Here is an 18,896-nt window from a genome sequence, read left to right as displayed (position 1 = left end):
AAAATATTCCGAACAAACTTAGTATGTATCAACCTCTCACCACAGATTTAGAGGTGTTGCGCAAACAGAGAGAAGAGTTAGATGTTGTCAGATTTCTTTCAGGCCTAAAATTTGAATATGAACCAATTAAATCTCAGATTTTAACGAGTAAAGAACTTCTATCCTTAACAGAGGTATTTGCTCGACTTCAAAGAGTAACTGGGTCTACTATTTCTCCAATAATTACTGATCCTAAAAGACCAGCCTTCGTAGTTTATGGGGGTGGAAGACATGGCAGTAGCTGTGGTAGTGGTTTTCGTGGTGGACATAGTGGAGCTCGAGGGGGTAGTCATGATTCAGTGGGAGGACATGGACATTGTCGTGGTGCACCATGGGAATGCACATATTGTGGCTTGAATGGTCATACAGTTGATTTTTGTTAGGATTTACATGGATATCCAACTAATTGGGCTAATCAAGATGTTTGTGCTGATAGTGGTGTTGGTAGTTCCTCTATTCCTTCCCAGACAGCTACACCACCTACTCTTGGTGAGATGGTTACTATATCTCATGAAGAATACTCTAACTTGTTTTCATCCAATACAACAACATTAGCCCATTCAGGTATAACTTGTCTTACCTCCTCATTATTGGAAATAATGTAGTTTCTTTAGTTGCTTATTTTAATTCTATGTAAGGGCATTTATGTCTATTTACATTTAGGTTTTATCTATATATCTATCAAACTCTCATTAATGAGACTTAAGAATCACTTTCTAAAATTCTTCTTGGTGTCAGAGCCATAGATGACATCCCATATTCTTTTTGAGTTCTTCTCTCTGATTCCTCTTGGGACCTTGAATCCATTCTCTTCTCCTCTTTTTTCTTCTCCTCCATTCCCAACATCTCTGGATCTTGAAACCTAATAACCTAGTCGGAGCTTCATTAAAAGGTACCCTTTCGGGGGCTTCTTTTATTTTTCTGATTCATATTCCTTTATCGCATGTTGCGATAGGATTCTTTTCTTAGTTTTTCCACATGGGGCAATTTTGCGCTATGCACTTTTCTACCATCCTTTTTCTACCCTTGCTGTCCTACAAAAAATTTTGGGACCTACAACAGCCACATTGTTTTGAATAGATTGTTGTGTTTGCTGACCTACGATACAGGAGAGTGATATTTTGGACATGTGGCAACAGCAGATTGTTGTGTGTGTGTGTGTGTCCTATGACAGTAGCAGCAACAACAACAGATTGTTGTGTGTCCTACGACAGCAGCAACAACAATTTGGTTCTTTGGACCTACGGCAGCAACAGAAGTGTTGTGTGTGTGTCCTACAACAACAATAGCAACAACATAATTTCTTTTTGGACTTGCGGCAATAGCAGATTGTTGTATTTGTGACCTACGACAGCAGTAGCTCGCTGTATAGGTGCCTGCGACAGCAACTGGGGGCTACGTTAAACCCTGCGACAACAGCAAACCAATTTGGGTGACCTACGATAGCAGCAGACTGCTGTACTGGTAATTGTGACATCTATAGAGGCCGTGTGAAGTCCTACGACAGCAATTCTACTCTTTTTCTAACCTACAACAACAAGCCTTTTTTTGTGTGTGACTGGGATAACAGTGACCTCCCTTCAAACCAAAGTTTTGATCACTTTATTTGCTAAAAAACAATGACATCGCAATAAGAAACAAATAACTCCATTAGTCTTTGAGCAAACCTCTCTCAGCCCCAACGCATTACTAGTACCTTATTAAATGATCGAAACTTCTAGTCTTGGTCTCGGTCAGTTAGTCTTTATTTGGGGAGTAGAGGAAAATCTGAATGGCTTTTGGGCACCATTAATAAGTCATCTCTTATTGATCCCAAAATTGAATAATAGGAGATTGACAACTGCACTATCCTTGGATGGATTTTTAACTCCATAGAGCAGCGCATCTACACCATGTTCATGTATTATGAGACAATGATGTAGGACATCTACAATCCTAGTTAGAGTTTTACTAGGATTTCTATTTCTAATTCTGGTAGGATTTATATTTCATAGTTATGTTAAGAGTACAATTCCTTATTAGTTTCTAATTTGTTTTAAATTTGCTTTTATTATTTTGACTATAATTAGAAGTGCTTAAAAGTCTCCAATTTAAGTTCTAATAAGATTAAAAAGTTAGTATTATATTGTAGATAGGTTAGGAATGTTAATTTTTAGTATTTTAGTAGGATTACAAGTTATTATGATGGAGTTATCTATATAAGGAGCTCAAAATCCGAAAATCAATCAATTCAATTATCTTTTCTCTTTTAATTACTTTTTAGCTTTATGCTTTATTTTCTTTTAAATTATTGTTTATTATCAATTGAATCTATTGATTCAAATTGATTTAGAGTGTTCCATCGAACACAACCTATCGAATCTATCGATTCACACACTTCTGCTACATCAAGTAGTATCAGAGCTCTTGCTACAATTCACAAAAGATGGTTGGTGAAGGTGATTTTATCACAAAATCTTATCTACAAGCTCAATTGGAGAAGTTTGAAGAAAGAATCACCAACAAAATTTGGTTATGTTGGAGTCCCGTGTTCAAGACATGGTTCTCAACACCATTGAGAAGGAGAAAGGTAAGAACTTTTGGAGATAAAGACCCAAAGGATTTCAACCATCCCTCCCTCAATCCTCCTCATAATTTAGCCTCTAGAAACTCTTCTAGAGAGGCCATTCCCTCAAAACTAGAACCTTACCCATAATTTTGGTTTTGCCCAAACTGCACCACTCCCCACACCTCATACCACCCTCCCTCAAATAATCACATATCCACTCCCACAAAATATTTCTCCTAACCCTAATCCTCCACATACCCTTCAAAACCCATCAAACAATTTTAATGACCCTTCAAGGACTATAACAACCCCATATATGGATAACATAGATGAATTGAATCCTTATACTACCCCTCCCCCAACTAAACATCCCTATTTTGATCATGATAGAATTCTCCCTAACCCTTCACATACTCACCCACCCCCATATTGTGAAGCCAATGCAAGATGGGGCCATTATCCCCTACCCACAAATCAGCCCTTCCATGACTTTGAGAAGGTTGAACACGTGTTCATGCATAATGCACCCTCATCATCGCAACAATGGGCAACAAGAGCGGTCTTTTGACTATAGGATTGAGGTGGATATTCATACCTTCAATGGGCTCTTGCACATTAAGGACTTTCTTAATGGATTTCCAATGTTGAAGGATTCTTTGAGTACATGAAAATTTCGGAGGATAAGAAGGTCAAACTTGTGTTTTTTAAGCTAACTGGGGAAGTCTCCTCTAGGTGGGACCATCTCCAACGAGATCGACTACGTCAAGGCTTTCGGAAAGTGCAATCATGGTCAACCATGAAACAATTGCTTAAGCAACGAGACTTACAATCGGATTACATCCAAACCTTATTCATCAACCTACAAAATTGTAGGCAAAGGTCCCAAAGTGTACAAGAATATGCTAATAACTTCTCTCACCTTCTCTCAAGGAATGAACTTCAAGAGAGTGAAGACTAAACTATTGGGCATTTCATCAATGGGTTGAATAGAAGAATTCAAAAGAAATTGGCCACATATCAATACACAAGTTTGCATGTAGCCATAAACAATACCCTAAAGGTAAAATCTGTTATGCTTAATTCTCGTACTTCTTCACACCTTTCTTATACTAACAATTGGAGGTCTAACTACCCACAATCTACCCCCCCCCCCCTCCCCCCCTATCTCATCAACCTTATCCATCCCACAATCAGTCCCCTTATTTCAACAATCATGCTTCCACTTCCTAGGCTCCACCTCCACCTCCTAAACCCTGCCAACCTAATCCCTATGTGCACCCAAAGAAAAATAAGTGTTTTAAGTACGGGAAAATGGGTCATACCTCCGAAGTATGCCAGAAGAAGCACACATTAGTGGCCGAGGCTGATTATAAAAATGATGAGATGACCCCTATGTTGATAATGATGCGACTATCATCTTTGAAGCTTATGAAGAAGACGAAGGTGAACATCTAAGTTGTGTTATTCACAACTTATTATTAGTACAACATGTTGATCCTTCAACTAGACATAGTCTTTTCCGAACTACATGTAAAGTGCAAGGCAAGTTGTGTCAATTAATTATAGAAAGTGGAAGTTCAAAAAATATAATTTCAAACCACATGATTGATGCACTCAAGCTACCCACTACGCAACACCCTACACCTTATTCTATGGGTTGGGTGGATGATGAATGTAAGAAGAATGTGATAAGACAATGCTCTCCTTCTACTTTTACACCTATTCCTTCTATTTTTGACTCTTACTTGCTTATTGCACTTTGCAAAGGTAAGCAATACTATGTTACTGATCATCCTATTACCCAGTTTGTTTCCTATTAGGAACTTTCTCCTCCTTATCAAATCTACCTTGCTGCTATTGATTCTATTCGAATTCCTTGGTCTGTATCAAAGGCTTTACGAGATCTCAAGTGGACTGGAGCCATGATTGCAAAGATGGATGTTTTACAGATGAATCACACCTGGGAGCTTATTCATCTGCCTTCTAGGGAACGAACTGTTGGTTGTAAATGGGTTTTCACTTGCAAGTGTATCGTGGATGGCATTGTTGATTGATACAAGGCCCACCTAATAACTAAAGGATTTAAACAGACTCCAGGAAAGGATTTTTATGCTACATTTGCTCCGGTAGCTAAACTTTCAAAAACAAAATTCAGTTTTTTTGATCGATAAAGATGAATTTATTAATATAAAAAAAAGAAACAAGGGGGTCGAGTGGACCCACCGAAACAAAGAGAAGCTAAAAACACAACTAAACTACAAAAAGCCTTCATGGCAAAGAACAAACCCTATCCCATCTCGCTACAAAGTCCTCAAAGAAAAACCCCCTAAATTCCTTATAAAGTTTACTCCAAGAGAAAAGGAACTCCAAGATCGATAATACCAAACGATCCAATGAAGATACTTTCCCTTCAAAAATGCGTCCATTACGCTCTATTCAAATCCCCCAACAAATCGCAAAAGGCGCCAAGAACCATAGGATCCATTTTGAAGAAGAAAACGAAACTCCCCAAGCCAGCCAGGACTCCAAGACCTCCTTAATCGAGCATGAGAAACAGCCCACCAACCCAAAAAAGAATAAGAAGTGCGACCAAATGTGATGGGCCACTTGATAATGAATGAGTAAGTGGTCCACCATTTCCGTCTGAGATCTGCACATACAACATTAATTCGGAGAAATAAAATCTCTTTTGATTAGCTGATCAGTGGTTGGAAGTTTTCCAATAGCAGCCATCCATAGAAAAACCAAAATCTTAGGAGGAATTTTACCACCCCAGACTAAAGAATAGGGGAAAGATGAATCGCTCCTAGGAGATATACCAGCATAAAAAGATTTCACCAAGAATTTCCCGTCCCTCGTACCACTCCATAATCTCTGGTCATCCAAGGAATCCCTTGTAACGTTACTTTCCACCAAGTTAACCAAACTCCCTAGGATATTCACCTCCCAATCATTAAAGGTTCTTCTAAAACTAAAATCCCAGTTTGTCACCCCATTTATGCAATTTTTGACCATAGAAATTATTTGATTATGTTTTGAAGACAAAACAAAAAGATTTGGGAAAAAGTTCTTAAGAGGGCCCTCCCCACACCACCAATCCTCCCAAAAACGCACCTTACCCCCATTCCCAACTTTAAATTTCACTTTTTTCTTAAAAAGAGTAAGCCTTTTTAGAATCCCCTTCTACACCACACACCCTGAAGCGCCTCTAGCCGACCCACTCTCCCTTCCGTTCCTGCTTTCACCAAATTTATCTACAATAACCTTCCTCCAAAGACTATCCCCCTCCTCCCCAAATCTCCAAAGTCATTTTCCCAATAATGCCGAATTCATAGAGCCAAAATTTCGAAAACCCAAGCCCCCATTTTTCTTAGGCAAACAAAGCTTCCTCCAGCACACCCAATGATGTTTCCTCACCCCCTCTTTTCCATGCCACAAAAATTCTTGACAAATTCTGTCTAACTACACTTCGACGCTTCTCGGCAAGGAGAACAAAGAAAAAGTGTAAATTAGAATGCTAGCCAAGACACTTTTAATGAGAGTGATTTTGCCTCCTTTACATAACAACTTAGCTTTCCAAGAACTTAATCTCTTTCTCATTCTTTCAAGAACCGGTTTCCAAATAACTTTGCTAGTATACCCCATACCAAAAGGAATCCCCAGATAAGTAGATGGAAGGGTCCCCAACTGGAAACCAATCACAGCTACCGCTACCTCCCCCCCCCCCCCTTCCGCCTCTCCTACCACAAGCAACTTGCTTTTTCAAAGATTCACTGGAATACCAGAAATTGCTTCAAAACACCCAAGAGTGCCACTTAGAAAACTCAATTGTCTCGGCGAATCATTCAAAAAAATCAAAGTGCCATCCGCAAATTGAATATGCTAAATCACAATACCCCCCACCTTGGTAGAGAAACCTGACAACTCCCCTCTATCCATCGCCTTATTCAGCATTCTCCCCAAAGCCTCCATGACTATCACAAACAAAAATGACGACAACGGGTCGCCCTGACGAAGCATCCTCGAGCTTCTGAAAAAACCTGTTGGAGATCCGTTAACCATTATCGAAAAAGTTGAGGTGGAAATGCATTTCATAATCCACCAAACCCATCTTTTGCCGAATCCCATCCTTCTCAACAAATATTTCACAGGGTTCCAATTCACGTGATCATATGCTTTCTCTAAGTCCACTTTGCAGACGAACCCCGGGACTTCAACTTTTCTTCGCGAATCGATCATTCATTTGTTATTAGGACCCCATCCAATATCTGTCTCCCTGCCACAAAAGCACCTTGTGACGACCCAATAATATCACCCAAAACAATCCTAAGCCTTTGTGCCAAAAGCTTTGAGATTATCTTATAGATAGTGCTCACTAAGCTAATCGGTCTCAGATCCATAATGTCTTCCGTTCCAGACCCTTTTGGAATCAAAGCAAGAAAAGTGCAATTGGAACCCAGATCTAGAAAACAAGCTTTGAAAAAACCCAAAGAGAAACCATCTGGGCCCGAGGTCTTGTCACTGGCCATGCCCTTAACCACCCCCCACACCTCATCTGCATCAAAAGGTCTCTCAAGCCATCTCTGCTGGTCTAGAGAAATGCTATCGAAATGCAAGGACTCTAACATTGGCATATTCTCATGATCCTTCGTATACAGGTTCTTGTAAAACTGCACCACTCCCTCACACACCTCCTCCTTGCCCACCTTCCATGACCCATTCACTTTCAACTTTGAGATGAAATTAACCCAACTATGCGCATTTGCCATGCAATGGAAAAACGAAGTATTTCTATCCCCTTCCTTTAGCCAACAAACTCTCGACTTCTGTTTCCAACTTATTTCCTCCATTTTTGCTAACTTTTGAAACTCAACTTTCAAGTTTGCTCTACGCATCCTCTCCTCCACTCCTAGGCAGCCACTCTCTTCCTTGCCATCAAGCTCATTGATCTTCGAAAGCGCCGCTTTCTTCTTCACCTCCACAGACCCAAAAGTTTCTAAATTCCAAATTTTCAATTTATCTTTTAGTGCTTTTAATTTCAGCCTCAACACTTTCCCTGGCCTACCCTCAAAGGAGAACTCATTCCACCAAGTATGGATCATCGCATCGAAATCTTGATGAAGCAACCACATATCCTCAAATCTAAAAGGTGTAGGCTGGCTCCTTGGCACCACCGCCTTCAGAGAGATAGGGCACTGATTTGAAACAAGATTCGGCCATTTCTCTTGAATCAACCTCCCAAAATGCTCCTCCCAACCCAAGGAACCTAGGAAACGGTCTAATCTAGTGAGAATCGGATTCTCCTACTTGTTAGACCACATGAAACTTCCCCCACAAAGTAGAAGGTCTAACAACTCATAATACTCCACAAACTCTGAAAATCTTCGCATTTTAGTAGTAATCCTCGATCCCCCGTTCTTGTTAGACGAAAAACGGATAACGTTGAAATCACCCCCTATCACCCATGGTTTATCTCACCGCCCCCGTATGTCCTCTAATTCCTCCCAGAACTAGCTTCGCTCTCTATCTACTATCGGACCATACACCCCTGAAAAAACCCAAGTAAACTTCTCCCCAATCAGCCTACACAAAACTGACACTGAAAAAGCCCCAATAAGATGGTCTTCTACCACCACCAACTTCCTGTTCCAAAGTAAAATTATGCCTCCTGACGCCCCCAGAGAAGGAAGAGCACACCACCCCACTTTCTTAATCACCCATAACTCCCTAATCACCTTATTTCTAACTTTAGATTCCTGCAAAACCACCATTTGAGGCTTCTGATGAAATAAAATGGCTTTAATTGTTGCCCTTTTTGTCGCCGCGTGCAAACCCCTCACGTTCCAGGAAACAATTTTAATCGACATTAGGACTTGCTAAGCGCCTTCCAACTCTCTTCCCTTTTGTGGCTTTAAGCGAAAATTCCTCCACTGATTTCTTAAGGTGAGCGATCTCCTTTTTCAACCTTATGTTCCCACCCTTAATCAATTCCTCGCAACACGGTAGATGTCTAGCAATCTTCAACTTAGAAAGTTCATTCTGAAATCGGTCCCTCGACGCCAACTCCACTTTTCCATGATCCGAAGTAGTCCCCTCCGAGAGAGGCCATTGACCCACCACCTTCTGCATACAAAGCTCCACTCCCTTGAGTCTTCAAAGCCACATTAAACATAAGTTGAGACACATTTCCTATATTTCTGACAGTCATGCCAACCTTCAAACCAGATTCTAACATATTGGCCAGAACTTGTTCCGTTAGATCCATTAAATTCCTCTTATAATCATTGCTGCCAGTCTCCCACCCATCCGACTGATCTAAAACTTCCATCACATCAAGGGCCCTCCTCTGTTGATGAACTGGTATCGACTCCCTCTCTATTATGTCGCCGTCTGCTCCACAACCTTTGGTCTCCCAAGGAAGGTCACTCCACCTCAAAACTTTTTGGATCCCTGTATATCTGATCAACCTGCCCATCTCATTATCGTCCGACAACTCCAAGGGCCCTCTGATACCTCTAAGAACTGACAGTGAAAAGATAAACCGATGGAACACCAGTTTTTCTCTATTCTCCAACAAAGAAAAGAAAAAATTACCTCCTATCCCATCCCCCAACACCCAATTTCCTTTTTGTAACCCCAACTCTCTCTACTGACTGGATCCAAACCAGCATGAAGCCTTCACAATCTTCCTGTCGACCGCCTGAACAAAAGGGTTACTCGAAACTTCCAACCTCCGATCCCTTTCGCCATGGTTAAACTAGCCAACCTCACTGATCGTCGAATCGCCTCTAGTCTCAGGTCTCCTGCTCTCAATCGAAAACATTTCCAAGAAATGAGACGATGTTCCTTTAACATCCGGATTGTATTGTCTTCTAACCCCTTTTGGTCGAAAAACGAATCCACGAGCCTTTCTCAACCTCGGCCCACGAAATCTAAGAGACCCACCCAATCTACATTGGGCCTTATAAAGCCTCTCATGACCTTTACGGCCCGATGACAACCTTGGCCCATTTGCCTTTAAATCTAAACAGTCCTTACAGCCCAAATTCACTGCGATTGGAAAATCCACCGAAACCGGCTCATCGGCCTTACCATGGGTCTCTAAAACCTTTAGGCCCATTCCCACTGGATCGGGCGTAGAGAGGTCCAGCATCCCGTTACTTCATAGCCATTTCCTATACTTCACATTATGAGCCGCCTTACCCAGCAGGACGAACATACGAGTTCATTTCTTCAACCTGCAACGTGGCTGCAAAGCATTAATGCCTCTAACACGTGTCCCACGTAAGGCGCCTGATTTAAATTTTGAAAACAAATGTTGCTTCTTGCGCACGCTATCCTCCTCCAGCTTTGATGCCTCCTGATCCAAAGTTTTAGAACCAGAGAATTCTAGCTGCTCCTCCATCTTCTCCGTCAGTAAACCCACCCCGTTTAACAAGTTTCCTGTATCTTCTGTTATACCATTCAATTCTAATATATCAATTAATTTATCTTTTCTTTGTTAGTTACTTTCTAACTCTTTGCTTTATTTTTCCAAGCTATATAAGAAGCTTCAAAAACAAGATTCATTCAATTCTAATTTATCAATCAATTTATCATTTCTCTGTTAGTTACTTTCTAACTCTTTGCTTTATTTTTTCAAGCTATTGCTTGTTTATCAATTGAATCACACGCTTCCGTTATGTCATGATCCCTCCAGCAGATCATTTCTTCACTACAACTTTTTCTTCACTAGAGTCAAACTGCACAACCACTACCATTAGTACAATTACTATTCTAATTTCAGCAGTTTGTTTGTCCCTATCGGGCAAATTGTCTTTTGGGCATGAGTTCTCGAGAAAATGTTTTTTAAGAAACAAAGCACGCCCTCAGATTTGGGAGGAAGAATGGTTAAGTGCAAGTTTAAAATCTCATCTCAAGGCAATATTTCGGTCAAGAGAAAAACTGAGAAGGTCCTGATCAGAACATTTTGAGACAATCCGAAACAATCCTTGAAACGATTCAACCGCAACTGTGACCGGGTGATTGACATTTGTCCAGAGTTTTAGGATTTGGTGGGTCGAGTTTGAGGGTCAGAATAACTTCTGCACATCGAACAGTCCATACTGATTCGTATTCCAGACAGAAACCATGGAAGCAAGATTAATTGAAAGTAAAATTTTTATTATTTTCTTAGTAAATAGATGTAGCTGCCATACACCCCTGGAAACGTTTTTTTATCTATAATTAAATAATTTTTTAAATGGCAGCCGAGAAGGCCTACCAAAGGCTAACAAGGACAAGAAAAAAAAAACATGGGGAACTCTCCCCACCTATGAGGACTGCCTCTCCTTACAGAGTAGTTACAGACCCAATCCCACCTCCCTCCAAAATCTTCAAAATAGACACCTGTAAAAAATCTCTAAAGATCTTATACCAGAAATCAAGCAAACACAAAATATCCAATATGAAATCCTGGGCAGAAAGAGCTTTGTTTTCAAAAGTATGCATATTCCCCGCCTTCTAAATTCCCCAACAGATAACAAGAGGTAGCAATCTCCAAAGGATCGTTTTCAACCTAGAACATCCCTCCCCCCCGCAAGGACCAGCTCACAAATAGAATGCAAAAGACAAACAATAATGCAGATCATAGATAAAAGGACTTTAGCGAGAATATCCGATCTTTATTGACCATCAGCTCCCATCTATCCACCTCTTGGTTCAAAATCACCCGAGAGATAATACTCACCAGATTGGCAATTAAATCAACCTACCTCCCAATCATTAAAGTCCTTTCTGAACACAAAGTCCAAGGATATATCCTACCATGAAAGACTCAGGGGGGACATATCCACCAACTTCACTAGAAAGATTGTGGATTTGATGAGCTCAATTTCGAATGAAATAAAAGTCCCAAATATATATATTAGGAGCTTCTGGTAAGACTTCTTCTGATAAATCCATAGAAGAAGATGATTAAAAGAAGATATTTGGTGTCTATTTGTCTGTATTTGGGGTGTCATATTTAATTTCATTAATTGGTGTGTTATAATGAAAAGTTGGTGTGGTATTAGAAGCTCTCTAAAATAAATTGAAGTGGGTACATTACTAAGCCTCAAGATGATTAGGTTGCATACTTGTTTGAAGATTGCTCCATTAAATACTCAAAGTATCCTTCCCAAAATCTGCAACAAGAACATATAACATAAAGGCGGAGAAACATAAGAGCGTAACTATAAAATGGTGCAAACAAATCACAAATAATAGATTTCAATCAAAAATAAAAACAACAACGCAGTTCATGGAAAACAATATTTTTCATTTTCAGAAAAAAAAAAAAAAACTGAAAATTTTCCATGAACATCAATCCTAACTTAAAGCATATATCTGCAAAAGTAGAACTGTAGAAGTAAAATAATCTCTTTTGTTCAGCATAGTGAAACATGAAATAAGTTAAAAAATTTCAACCACAACATAGAAAACAAATAGTTAATCTACAATATTGAATCAGAATGTTTTGGAATGTTTTGTGAAACATATCAATTGGTATAGAAAATATCTTTTACTGAAATTCAAATGTTTTTTTGAACGTTCCAGAGCATTTTGGGATGCTGCCCACAACATACTGAAGTATATCAAGTGAAATATTTTATTACTATTACTAAACCTACAACATTATTTATGTACCAAAAGCAATGTTTCAAGGTTCCTCATGATGTTTCGGAATGTTTTGAAGCATTTCTAATGCGTATCAATTGAAAAGTGCGATTTTTTTACCATTAACTTTCATTTTAAATACTAAAGAAAAGGCTTTCTATATTTATTGATGAATAAAAGCTCATATTTAATGATTAAAAGTGAACTTTAAAAATGTTTTGGTTCTGTTTTGTTCCATTTTGGTTTTTTGAAAAACTGAAACAATGGAACAACACGAGGTTTTAAACCATTGCTGTATCGAGCTGACCAACACAAATCTAGTAGCACTCACAAGAATATATGTGGATGTAAAAATGAAATTTTGTGAAGGGGATTATAAGCACGTAAACCAACATCAAGCTTTAGCATGCACTTTCTGATTGAAGTGCAGTTAATGGAGGAGAATTACAAGAATCAAGTTTGGATAGAAAAGCAGACTGGATCATGCAGAGATGCTAAATTCAAACTGGCAGATCAAAAGCTCTAAATAATGAATGGTAAATGCATACCGTAATTCCTCCCAGACGGACAGAGAAAGTAGATAGCGCTGAACGTAGTCAGAAATGTTGTTAGAGTCTTTCTTATACATTTCAGCAGATACTTCAAGCGCATCTCTTACAGTTGACATGTCATTTCGAGAGGTGGCACGACTGATTGCCGTTTTGAGCTGAAGTATTGTGTAAATTAAAATAAGACGTACTATATAGACCAGAATAGCAAATATGTAAAACACAAAGTAGACAAGGATCCTCTTAAAAAGAAATTGTAAAATGCAATATATTAGAAGTGGTCAAGATGAGAAACAGAGAAACAACTACAAGGGCAAAGACCATGACCCCCGGCTTACATGGGAGCTATTTTACACACCCACTCCCACCTGCCCATGAAATTCTCAAAATAGGCCTCCCTAAATCATTTAAATACTTCACACCAAAGAAACAAAAGACCCATGACAGATACAATAATATCTTGCAATGAAAGCTCTTTATCCTCGAAAATACGATGATTCTTCTCTTTCCATAGACCCCCAACATACTGCAAATGGAATGAGAGCCCAAAGAATCCTCTTTGCCAAAGTGAAAGCAGCTCGCAAGGGCACCCAAGATTCAAAAAGAGCTCTCATCAACGTTAGAACACACGTTGAGATCCCAAACAGCTCCAAAAAATAAACCCATACCACACAAGTCAGCATACAATGGACGAATATATGGTTAACCAATTCCTCTCGCTCTTACACTTGCAACAGAAGTTAGGCATAAAAACCCTCGCGTATAAGATGATCCAACATGAGGGATCAACCCAACACAGCAGTGCAAACGAAAAACGAAATCAAAGACAATTTCTGGGCCCCATATTTGTCACACCCTCGCTTGTGCGCTACTAGCTGGACCTGTGGTCAATCAGGCATGAGTGACTCGGCTCGTGGTTGTTGGGTGGAATAGCAGGGAGGGGGGGTGAAGCTAGTTGCACATCGACTAGGGAACGTTCGAGATTTTGGGCTATAGGTAGTCCAACTCCCTTACCTTTTAAGGAGAAGCCAAAAGCGGACAATGTTGTTACCTGGTTAAGGGTGGGGATGCTGCAAATGGAATAAGAGCCAAGGACGGCTCTCCTGTTAAGTGGGGAGTGTTGTCACACCCTCGCTGGTGTGCGACTGTCTAGACCATTAGTCGATCAGGTACATGTTATTGTGCTTGTGGTTGGGGGGTGGAACAATAGGGAGGGGGGCGAAGTAAGTCCCACATCGACCGGGGAATATTCGAGATTATGGGCTATAGGTAGTCCAACTCCCTTACCTTGTAACAATGCGTTTTAAAGTTGTGAGGGAAAACCCAAAGCGGGCAATATTATTACCTAGTTAAGGGTAGGGGTGCTACAAGCATCCATCACTCAAGTCAAAGGACAATGATCCATTCCCTTGATGCAATGAGCAATGGAATGAACGCACAGAAAACTTGGCTCCTTCGACCTCTTCCATAGCCATCCATCACTCAAGTCAAGGGACAAAGAGGAACCAGCTATAAGATTTGTCTCTTTAGCAAACTCCTCCAACTTTAAAGGCCCTTTTAAAACTATAATCCCCTACAACCGCATCATCTGAGGACACTATAAAACTAAATATAGGTTGGCCCGTCTTCAATGAAAACTAGAATAAAAACGGAAATTGCTCCATTAATGGACATCCCCACTAAACTGCACTCCATTTCCTCCCCCAGCCCTAGACTGTATTATTGCACGAAATAAAGGTAATACATTAAGAATCCCTCTCCAGACACCGTACCCATGGGATCCACACTTTACGCCACTCTCCCACCCATGATGGCTTGACCCAAACTTAGACACTACTACCTTTCTCCATAAACTGTTTACCTCCAACCCAAACCTCTACAGCCACTTACCCATCAACACCGAATTCATCAACCCCAACTTCCTAAAGTGCACAACCCCACCCACCCCCCTTTATTCTTTGAGGAATAAGCCTGATTCCAACTGACAAGATGGAATTTCCTCTTATCATGAAAGTCTTTTGTTTTGTTTGTTGTTTGCCTTTCATTTTTATTGGGTCTTTTTCTTTGTTTTGGGTTGGTCTTCTCGACCCCCCTCGTGTTTTCTTCTCTTAATAATAAAATTTCCTCTTATCATTGCTATGCCATAGGAAATCCCAAAACAACTCATCCAGTTTGAGTTCTATGCTCCTCAGAATTTTAAACAACTAAAGGAAATAGACTGGGATACTGGACAATGTGCCAGTACTCAGCCTCTTCCCAACCCTCTCCACAACCGGATCCCATATAGCTTTAAATTAATGGTGGCCCTCAACAGCAGCCCAAGATAAAGAGACGGAAGATGCCCAACCTCGCATCTGAGAGCTACAGCTAACTAATCAATATCCAGGATGTTGTTGACAGCAGAAAACTTGCTTGTTCTGGAGATCCACTGGGACCCAGACACTGGTTCAGAGCTACACAGAACCGCACTAACAAATCTCACCCAACTGAGATATGCATCAAGAAACACAATCGTGTCATCTGCAAACTGTAGATGCAACACAACTGGACCGTTATTTCTTTCCAAAAATCCGGATAGGTCCCCATTGACCACCTCTTTCCCAGCATTCTACCCAACACTTCAGCCACATCAACAGAAAAGGAAAGGAGCAAGCGGGTTCCCTTGCCTCAACCCCATCGAGCTTTTAAAAAAACCATAGGGCCATTCACTGGGATGGAGACTGATGGAGATGAAAAGAATCTAATTGATAAACCATTTAAATTGGCTTTAATTCTTCAAAATAGAAACTCAAATTTAGGGAACTTCTCATGTAAGTTCTCTCCTACTAATCAAACACAAATGAGAGAAGTGAATTCTGTTCTTACTCTATTCCTATATAGAAAATGTTACAAAACAATCTTATTAACAGGGAAATTTTTTATTCAAATAATAACCATAGGAAATTTAAGAAAGTTTGATTAAGCAATCAACACATAAGCACCCTCCTGCTCTAGCATAAGTAGTTTTTTTTTTTTTTTTCATCAACATACCAGTTCTTTCACCGCCATAAACTGCTCCTCAGTCAAATGACAGAGCCATCCCTGACAACACAAATCCATCAAATATTAAGCATTGCTATGCTCAGGAAACATTCAAATAAAGTATAGTTTTGGGATCTCATACCGAATGAATGTGTTCCCTTATACATTCAACAAATCCACTACCGCCAATCCCCTCTGCATCAGACTCAATCAAAGCTGCAGACAAATATATGTTGTTAATGTGCACAACAACATCTGCATCTCAACTAGATTCAAGTCACACTTGAGACATGAGAGGCATCAACTGTCAGCCTCGATAATAGCAAACTATAAGAAAGGCACACACATATTTGATAGATTCTGATAAGACAAGCTTATCCTCACAAATCCAATTACACTGAGACATTTTTTTTACGGAAAAAAAAAAAAAAAAGCACCATTTCACGTTATGTATATGTTATTAGAAAGTTCACATTTAGATAAGCTGACTGGCATATTAAAATCAAATAACAATATATATATATATATATATATATATATATATAGATATAGATATATATATTAATAGCTGAAAACAAAGCATTTGATAGAGTGTTGACATGTTTTGGACATGTGAATGCCACAATATGTCCAAAAAGGCAGGGCCTTAGAAAATGAAGAGTCCTAGCTCCATATACATCAAAAGAAAAGGCAAATCACATATAATCGTACCAAGGATTGTGCCGTATTCAAATGATGAAAGAGGATCATCCGTTGCTCCAAGCTTCAGAAGACGCAACCACAATCCCTGTTAAACAAAACAAAACCTCACCACTTGAGATAAGAACAGTCCATGTAAAATGAACATAAAGACTCTGAATACCAACTTCTTTTATTCCACCAATACTAGGTTTACTTGCTCAATAATGTCCCCCTAGAACAAAGGTAGCGAATAATATAATCAACAAGATTCTTGTATGAAGAATACAAGGACCTCACAAAGGCAGATTAGCAGGAAAAAAAAAACTAGAGAAACCGACACCACAAACAAAAGGCCAATTATGATTTTTAAAAAAAAGTCACTGTCATCTTCTACACCTTATCACATATATTGGGTTGGCAACATGAACACTTTTTTGACATTGAAATTAATTGGAGCTTTATCCTTTGTCAAGGCATATAAATTCAGATCTCTACTTACAACCTCAATCAATGTAACTACCAACCTTCCTCTCGCACTTATCTTCAAGAAGAAAATCGCATTAGGAGAAAGAAAGGGAAACCACCATGGAATAGAAGAAAAATAAGGAAGTCAAGCTAAAAGCTGACCCATAGAAAACTTAAAAGGTCCAAAGGCTAAGTATGCTCATGTTTACCGGTACACTTCGCAACATCAGGAACAATCCACAATAATTGCCAATTGCCCTGAAAGGATCATCAACCCAGAGGTGAAAGGTGAAACCGTAGACAGATTCATTTAACCTCCTCTTTTAGGAATGTAAGGGTAGTGAATTGGTGAATGCACACCATAGGTGGAGGACAATGGAATGCAATGGGTTTTTGGCTACAAAGAAGGAAGAATTCTTCTTCAGAGTCTGCAAAACAAAATGAGGATCTTGGACAAAAGGGAATAAGGTTAAGAGGTGTTCAATCCTAACAACACCGAGCAAAAGATGTCCAATAGCAACTCAGAAAGAACCAGTAAAAGGCTCAGGCAATAGCTCGTAACTAAATTCTAGGAGTGCCTAAGCCAAGACGGTTTATAGATCTAATCCTTTGCCCCACCTGAAGATACCATGTTCCCTTTCCCTTATCAGTTGATGAAGTAGGAGCAAAGGGTATGGGAGCTCTCCTAGCCAACCCCTCAAGATGGTTGACGCTATTAAGAGCATGAATCAAGCTACACAAGCCAAAAAATCTCACCTACAGGGGTGCACAAGACCATCGGTTTGAGAGTGAAGCAGCTGAGGAAAGTTATGGTCCTCGAGAAGCTTTCTATCAATACTTCCACAGTCAGCCAAGGAAAGGGTACCTGGCTGATGGCTCCCTAAATTTCCTGAATAAGGGCTTAACAGTTTGGTCTGCAAGACATTCGTTCAAGATCCTCTCAAGCCCTTTAATCACTAAATCTCATTAGTTTTTGGCACAATCCCCACGATGCATTTCATCTCACAAATGAATCGAAAACCAAACAAAGGGCTATCATATGTAATGACCTGATTCCGAAATTTAGGGATAAGATATTTTATTCCGAAAAATGGAAGTAACGTAATTAAAGAATAAATTGTTTAAAACAATACTATTATGGAAACCTTTTCTTCCTAAAGAAAGTTTGACCACTGCTCCATGTTGCTACACTAGTGTGATAGCTTTTTGACATTGATGAAGTCCTGACATCACCAAACTAAGAGTATTCCCTAGAAGGAACCCTTAGCGATTCATTAATTCCAAATGATAACCATCGGGTTCACAAGTTCTACCAACGCACTGGACTAGGCAGCAAAATCATATGTGCATATCCTCTTGAAAATTGAATCAGAGGAAATCATCTTCAAGGCGACAAATGACTAGAGAATATGGGTTAATCGATGCTTAGAGCAGAAAAATGACCTCAAGAAGTCAAGATGATCATTGTGTTTTTTCCTTTGCTCTCCAATATATTTAAGCATACAGATCATAATAATTTATGGCCTGATTTGTTGCAATCCAACTCCAGAATAACTCCTAAACATTTGAAGGTGATATAGAATAGAAGAGACTCACCTGCAGCTTCACTTGTATGTCCAAAACCATGCGCTCTCTTTCGGCCTGTAAATCATAAAATATCAAGTTACTCCAATTACTGTTGAAGTACCGTTACACATAAGATCGGTGGATCATCATGGTGCCAATCAAAAAAACTTACGGCCCTCTCCCGTGGACTAAGACTTTCGGCTTTTGAGTTACCCGTTGGCATGGAAGGTGAACTGGTAAAACAAAACAAGAAGTTAGATTGAATTTGTACAAAGTAGTCAGTCTGTACATTGCCACATACAATATATGTATTAAAAATGGGTGAGGTCTCAGCAAAGAGTAAATTCAAATCTCTAGCACATTATGCAAGTCTATGGCATAGTGACAAAGTC

At 39.6% G+C, this 18,896-nt stretch overlaps 1 protein-coding gene across 2 annotated transcripts in view; it reads right to left on the bottom strand.

Moving 5' to 3' along the window:
* SCD1 (stomatal cytokinesis defective / SCD1 protein (SCD1)) overlaps positions 1-18,896 on the bottom strand; it is a 69,557-nt gene that overhangs the window by 17,003 nt on the left and 33,658 nt on the right. For both annotated transcript variants that reach the window (XM_086454685.1, XM_086454686.1), the window contains exons 13-19: positions 18,677-18,737; positions 18,535-18,579; positions 16,504-16,579; positions 15,935-16,008; positions 15,802-15,852; positions 12,772-12,929; positions 11,704-11,751 (exon numbers count right to left, since the gene is read on the bottom strand). In XM_086454685.1, coding sequence (XP_086310811.1) covers positions 11,704-11,751; positions 12,772-12,929; positions 15,802-15,852; positions 15,935-16,008; positions 16,504-16,579; positions 18,535-18,579; positions 18,677-18,737 — 513 coding nt within the window. The remainder of the gene's footprint in view (positions 1-11,703; positions 11,752-12,771; positions 12,930-15,801; positions 15,853-15,934; positions 16,009-16,503; positions 16,580-18,534; positions 18,580-18,676; positions 18,738-18,896) is intronic.

The sequence above is a fragment of the Akebia trifoliata genome, chromosome 9 (assembly GCF_017979445.1).
Source record: "Akebia trifoliata isolate Shusen 1 chromosome 9, ASM1797944v1, whole genome shotgun sequence".
Taxonomy (NCBI): domain Eukaryota; kingdom Viridiplantae; phylum Streptophyta; class Magnoliopsida; order Ranunculales; family Lardizabalaceae; genus Akebia; species Akebia trifoliata.
The sequence above is the reverse complement of the archived record's forward strand: the minus strand, read 5'-3'. Positions and strand labels throughout refer to the sequence as shown.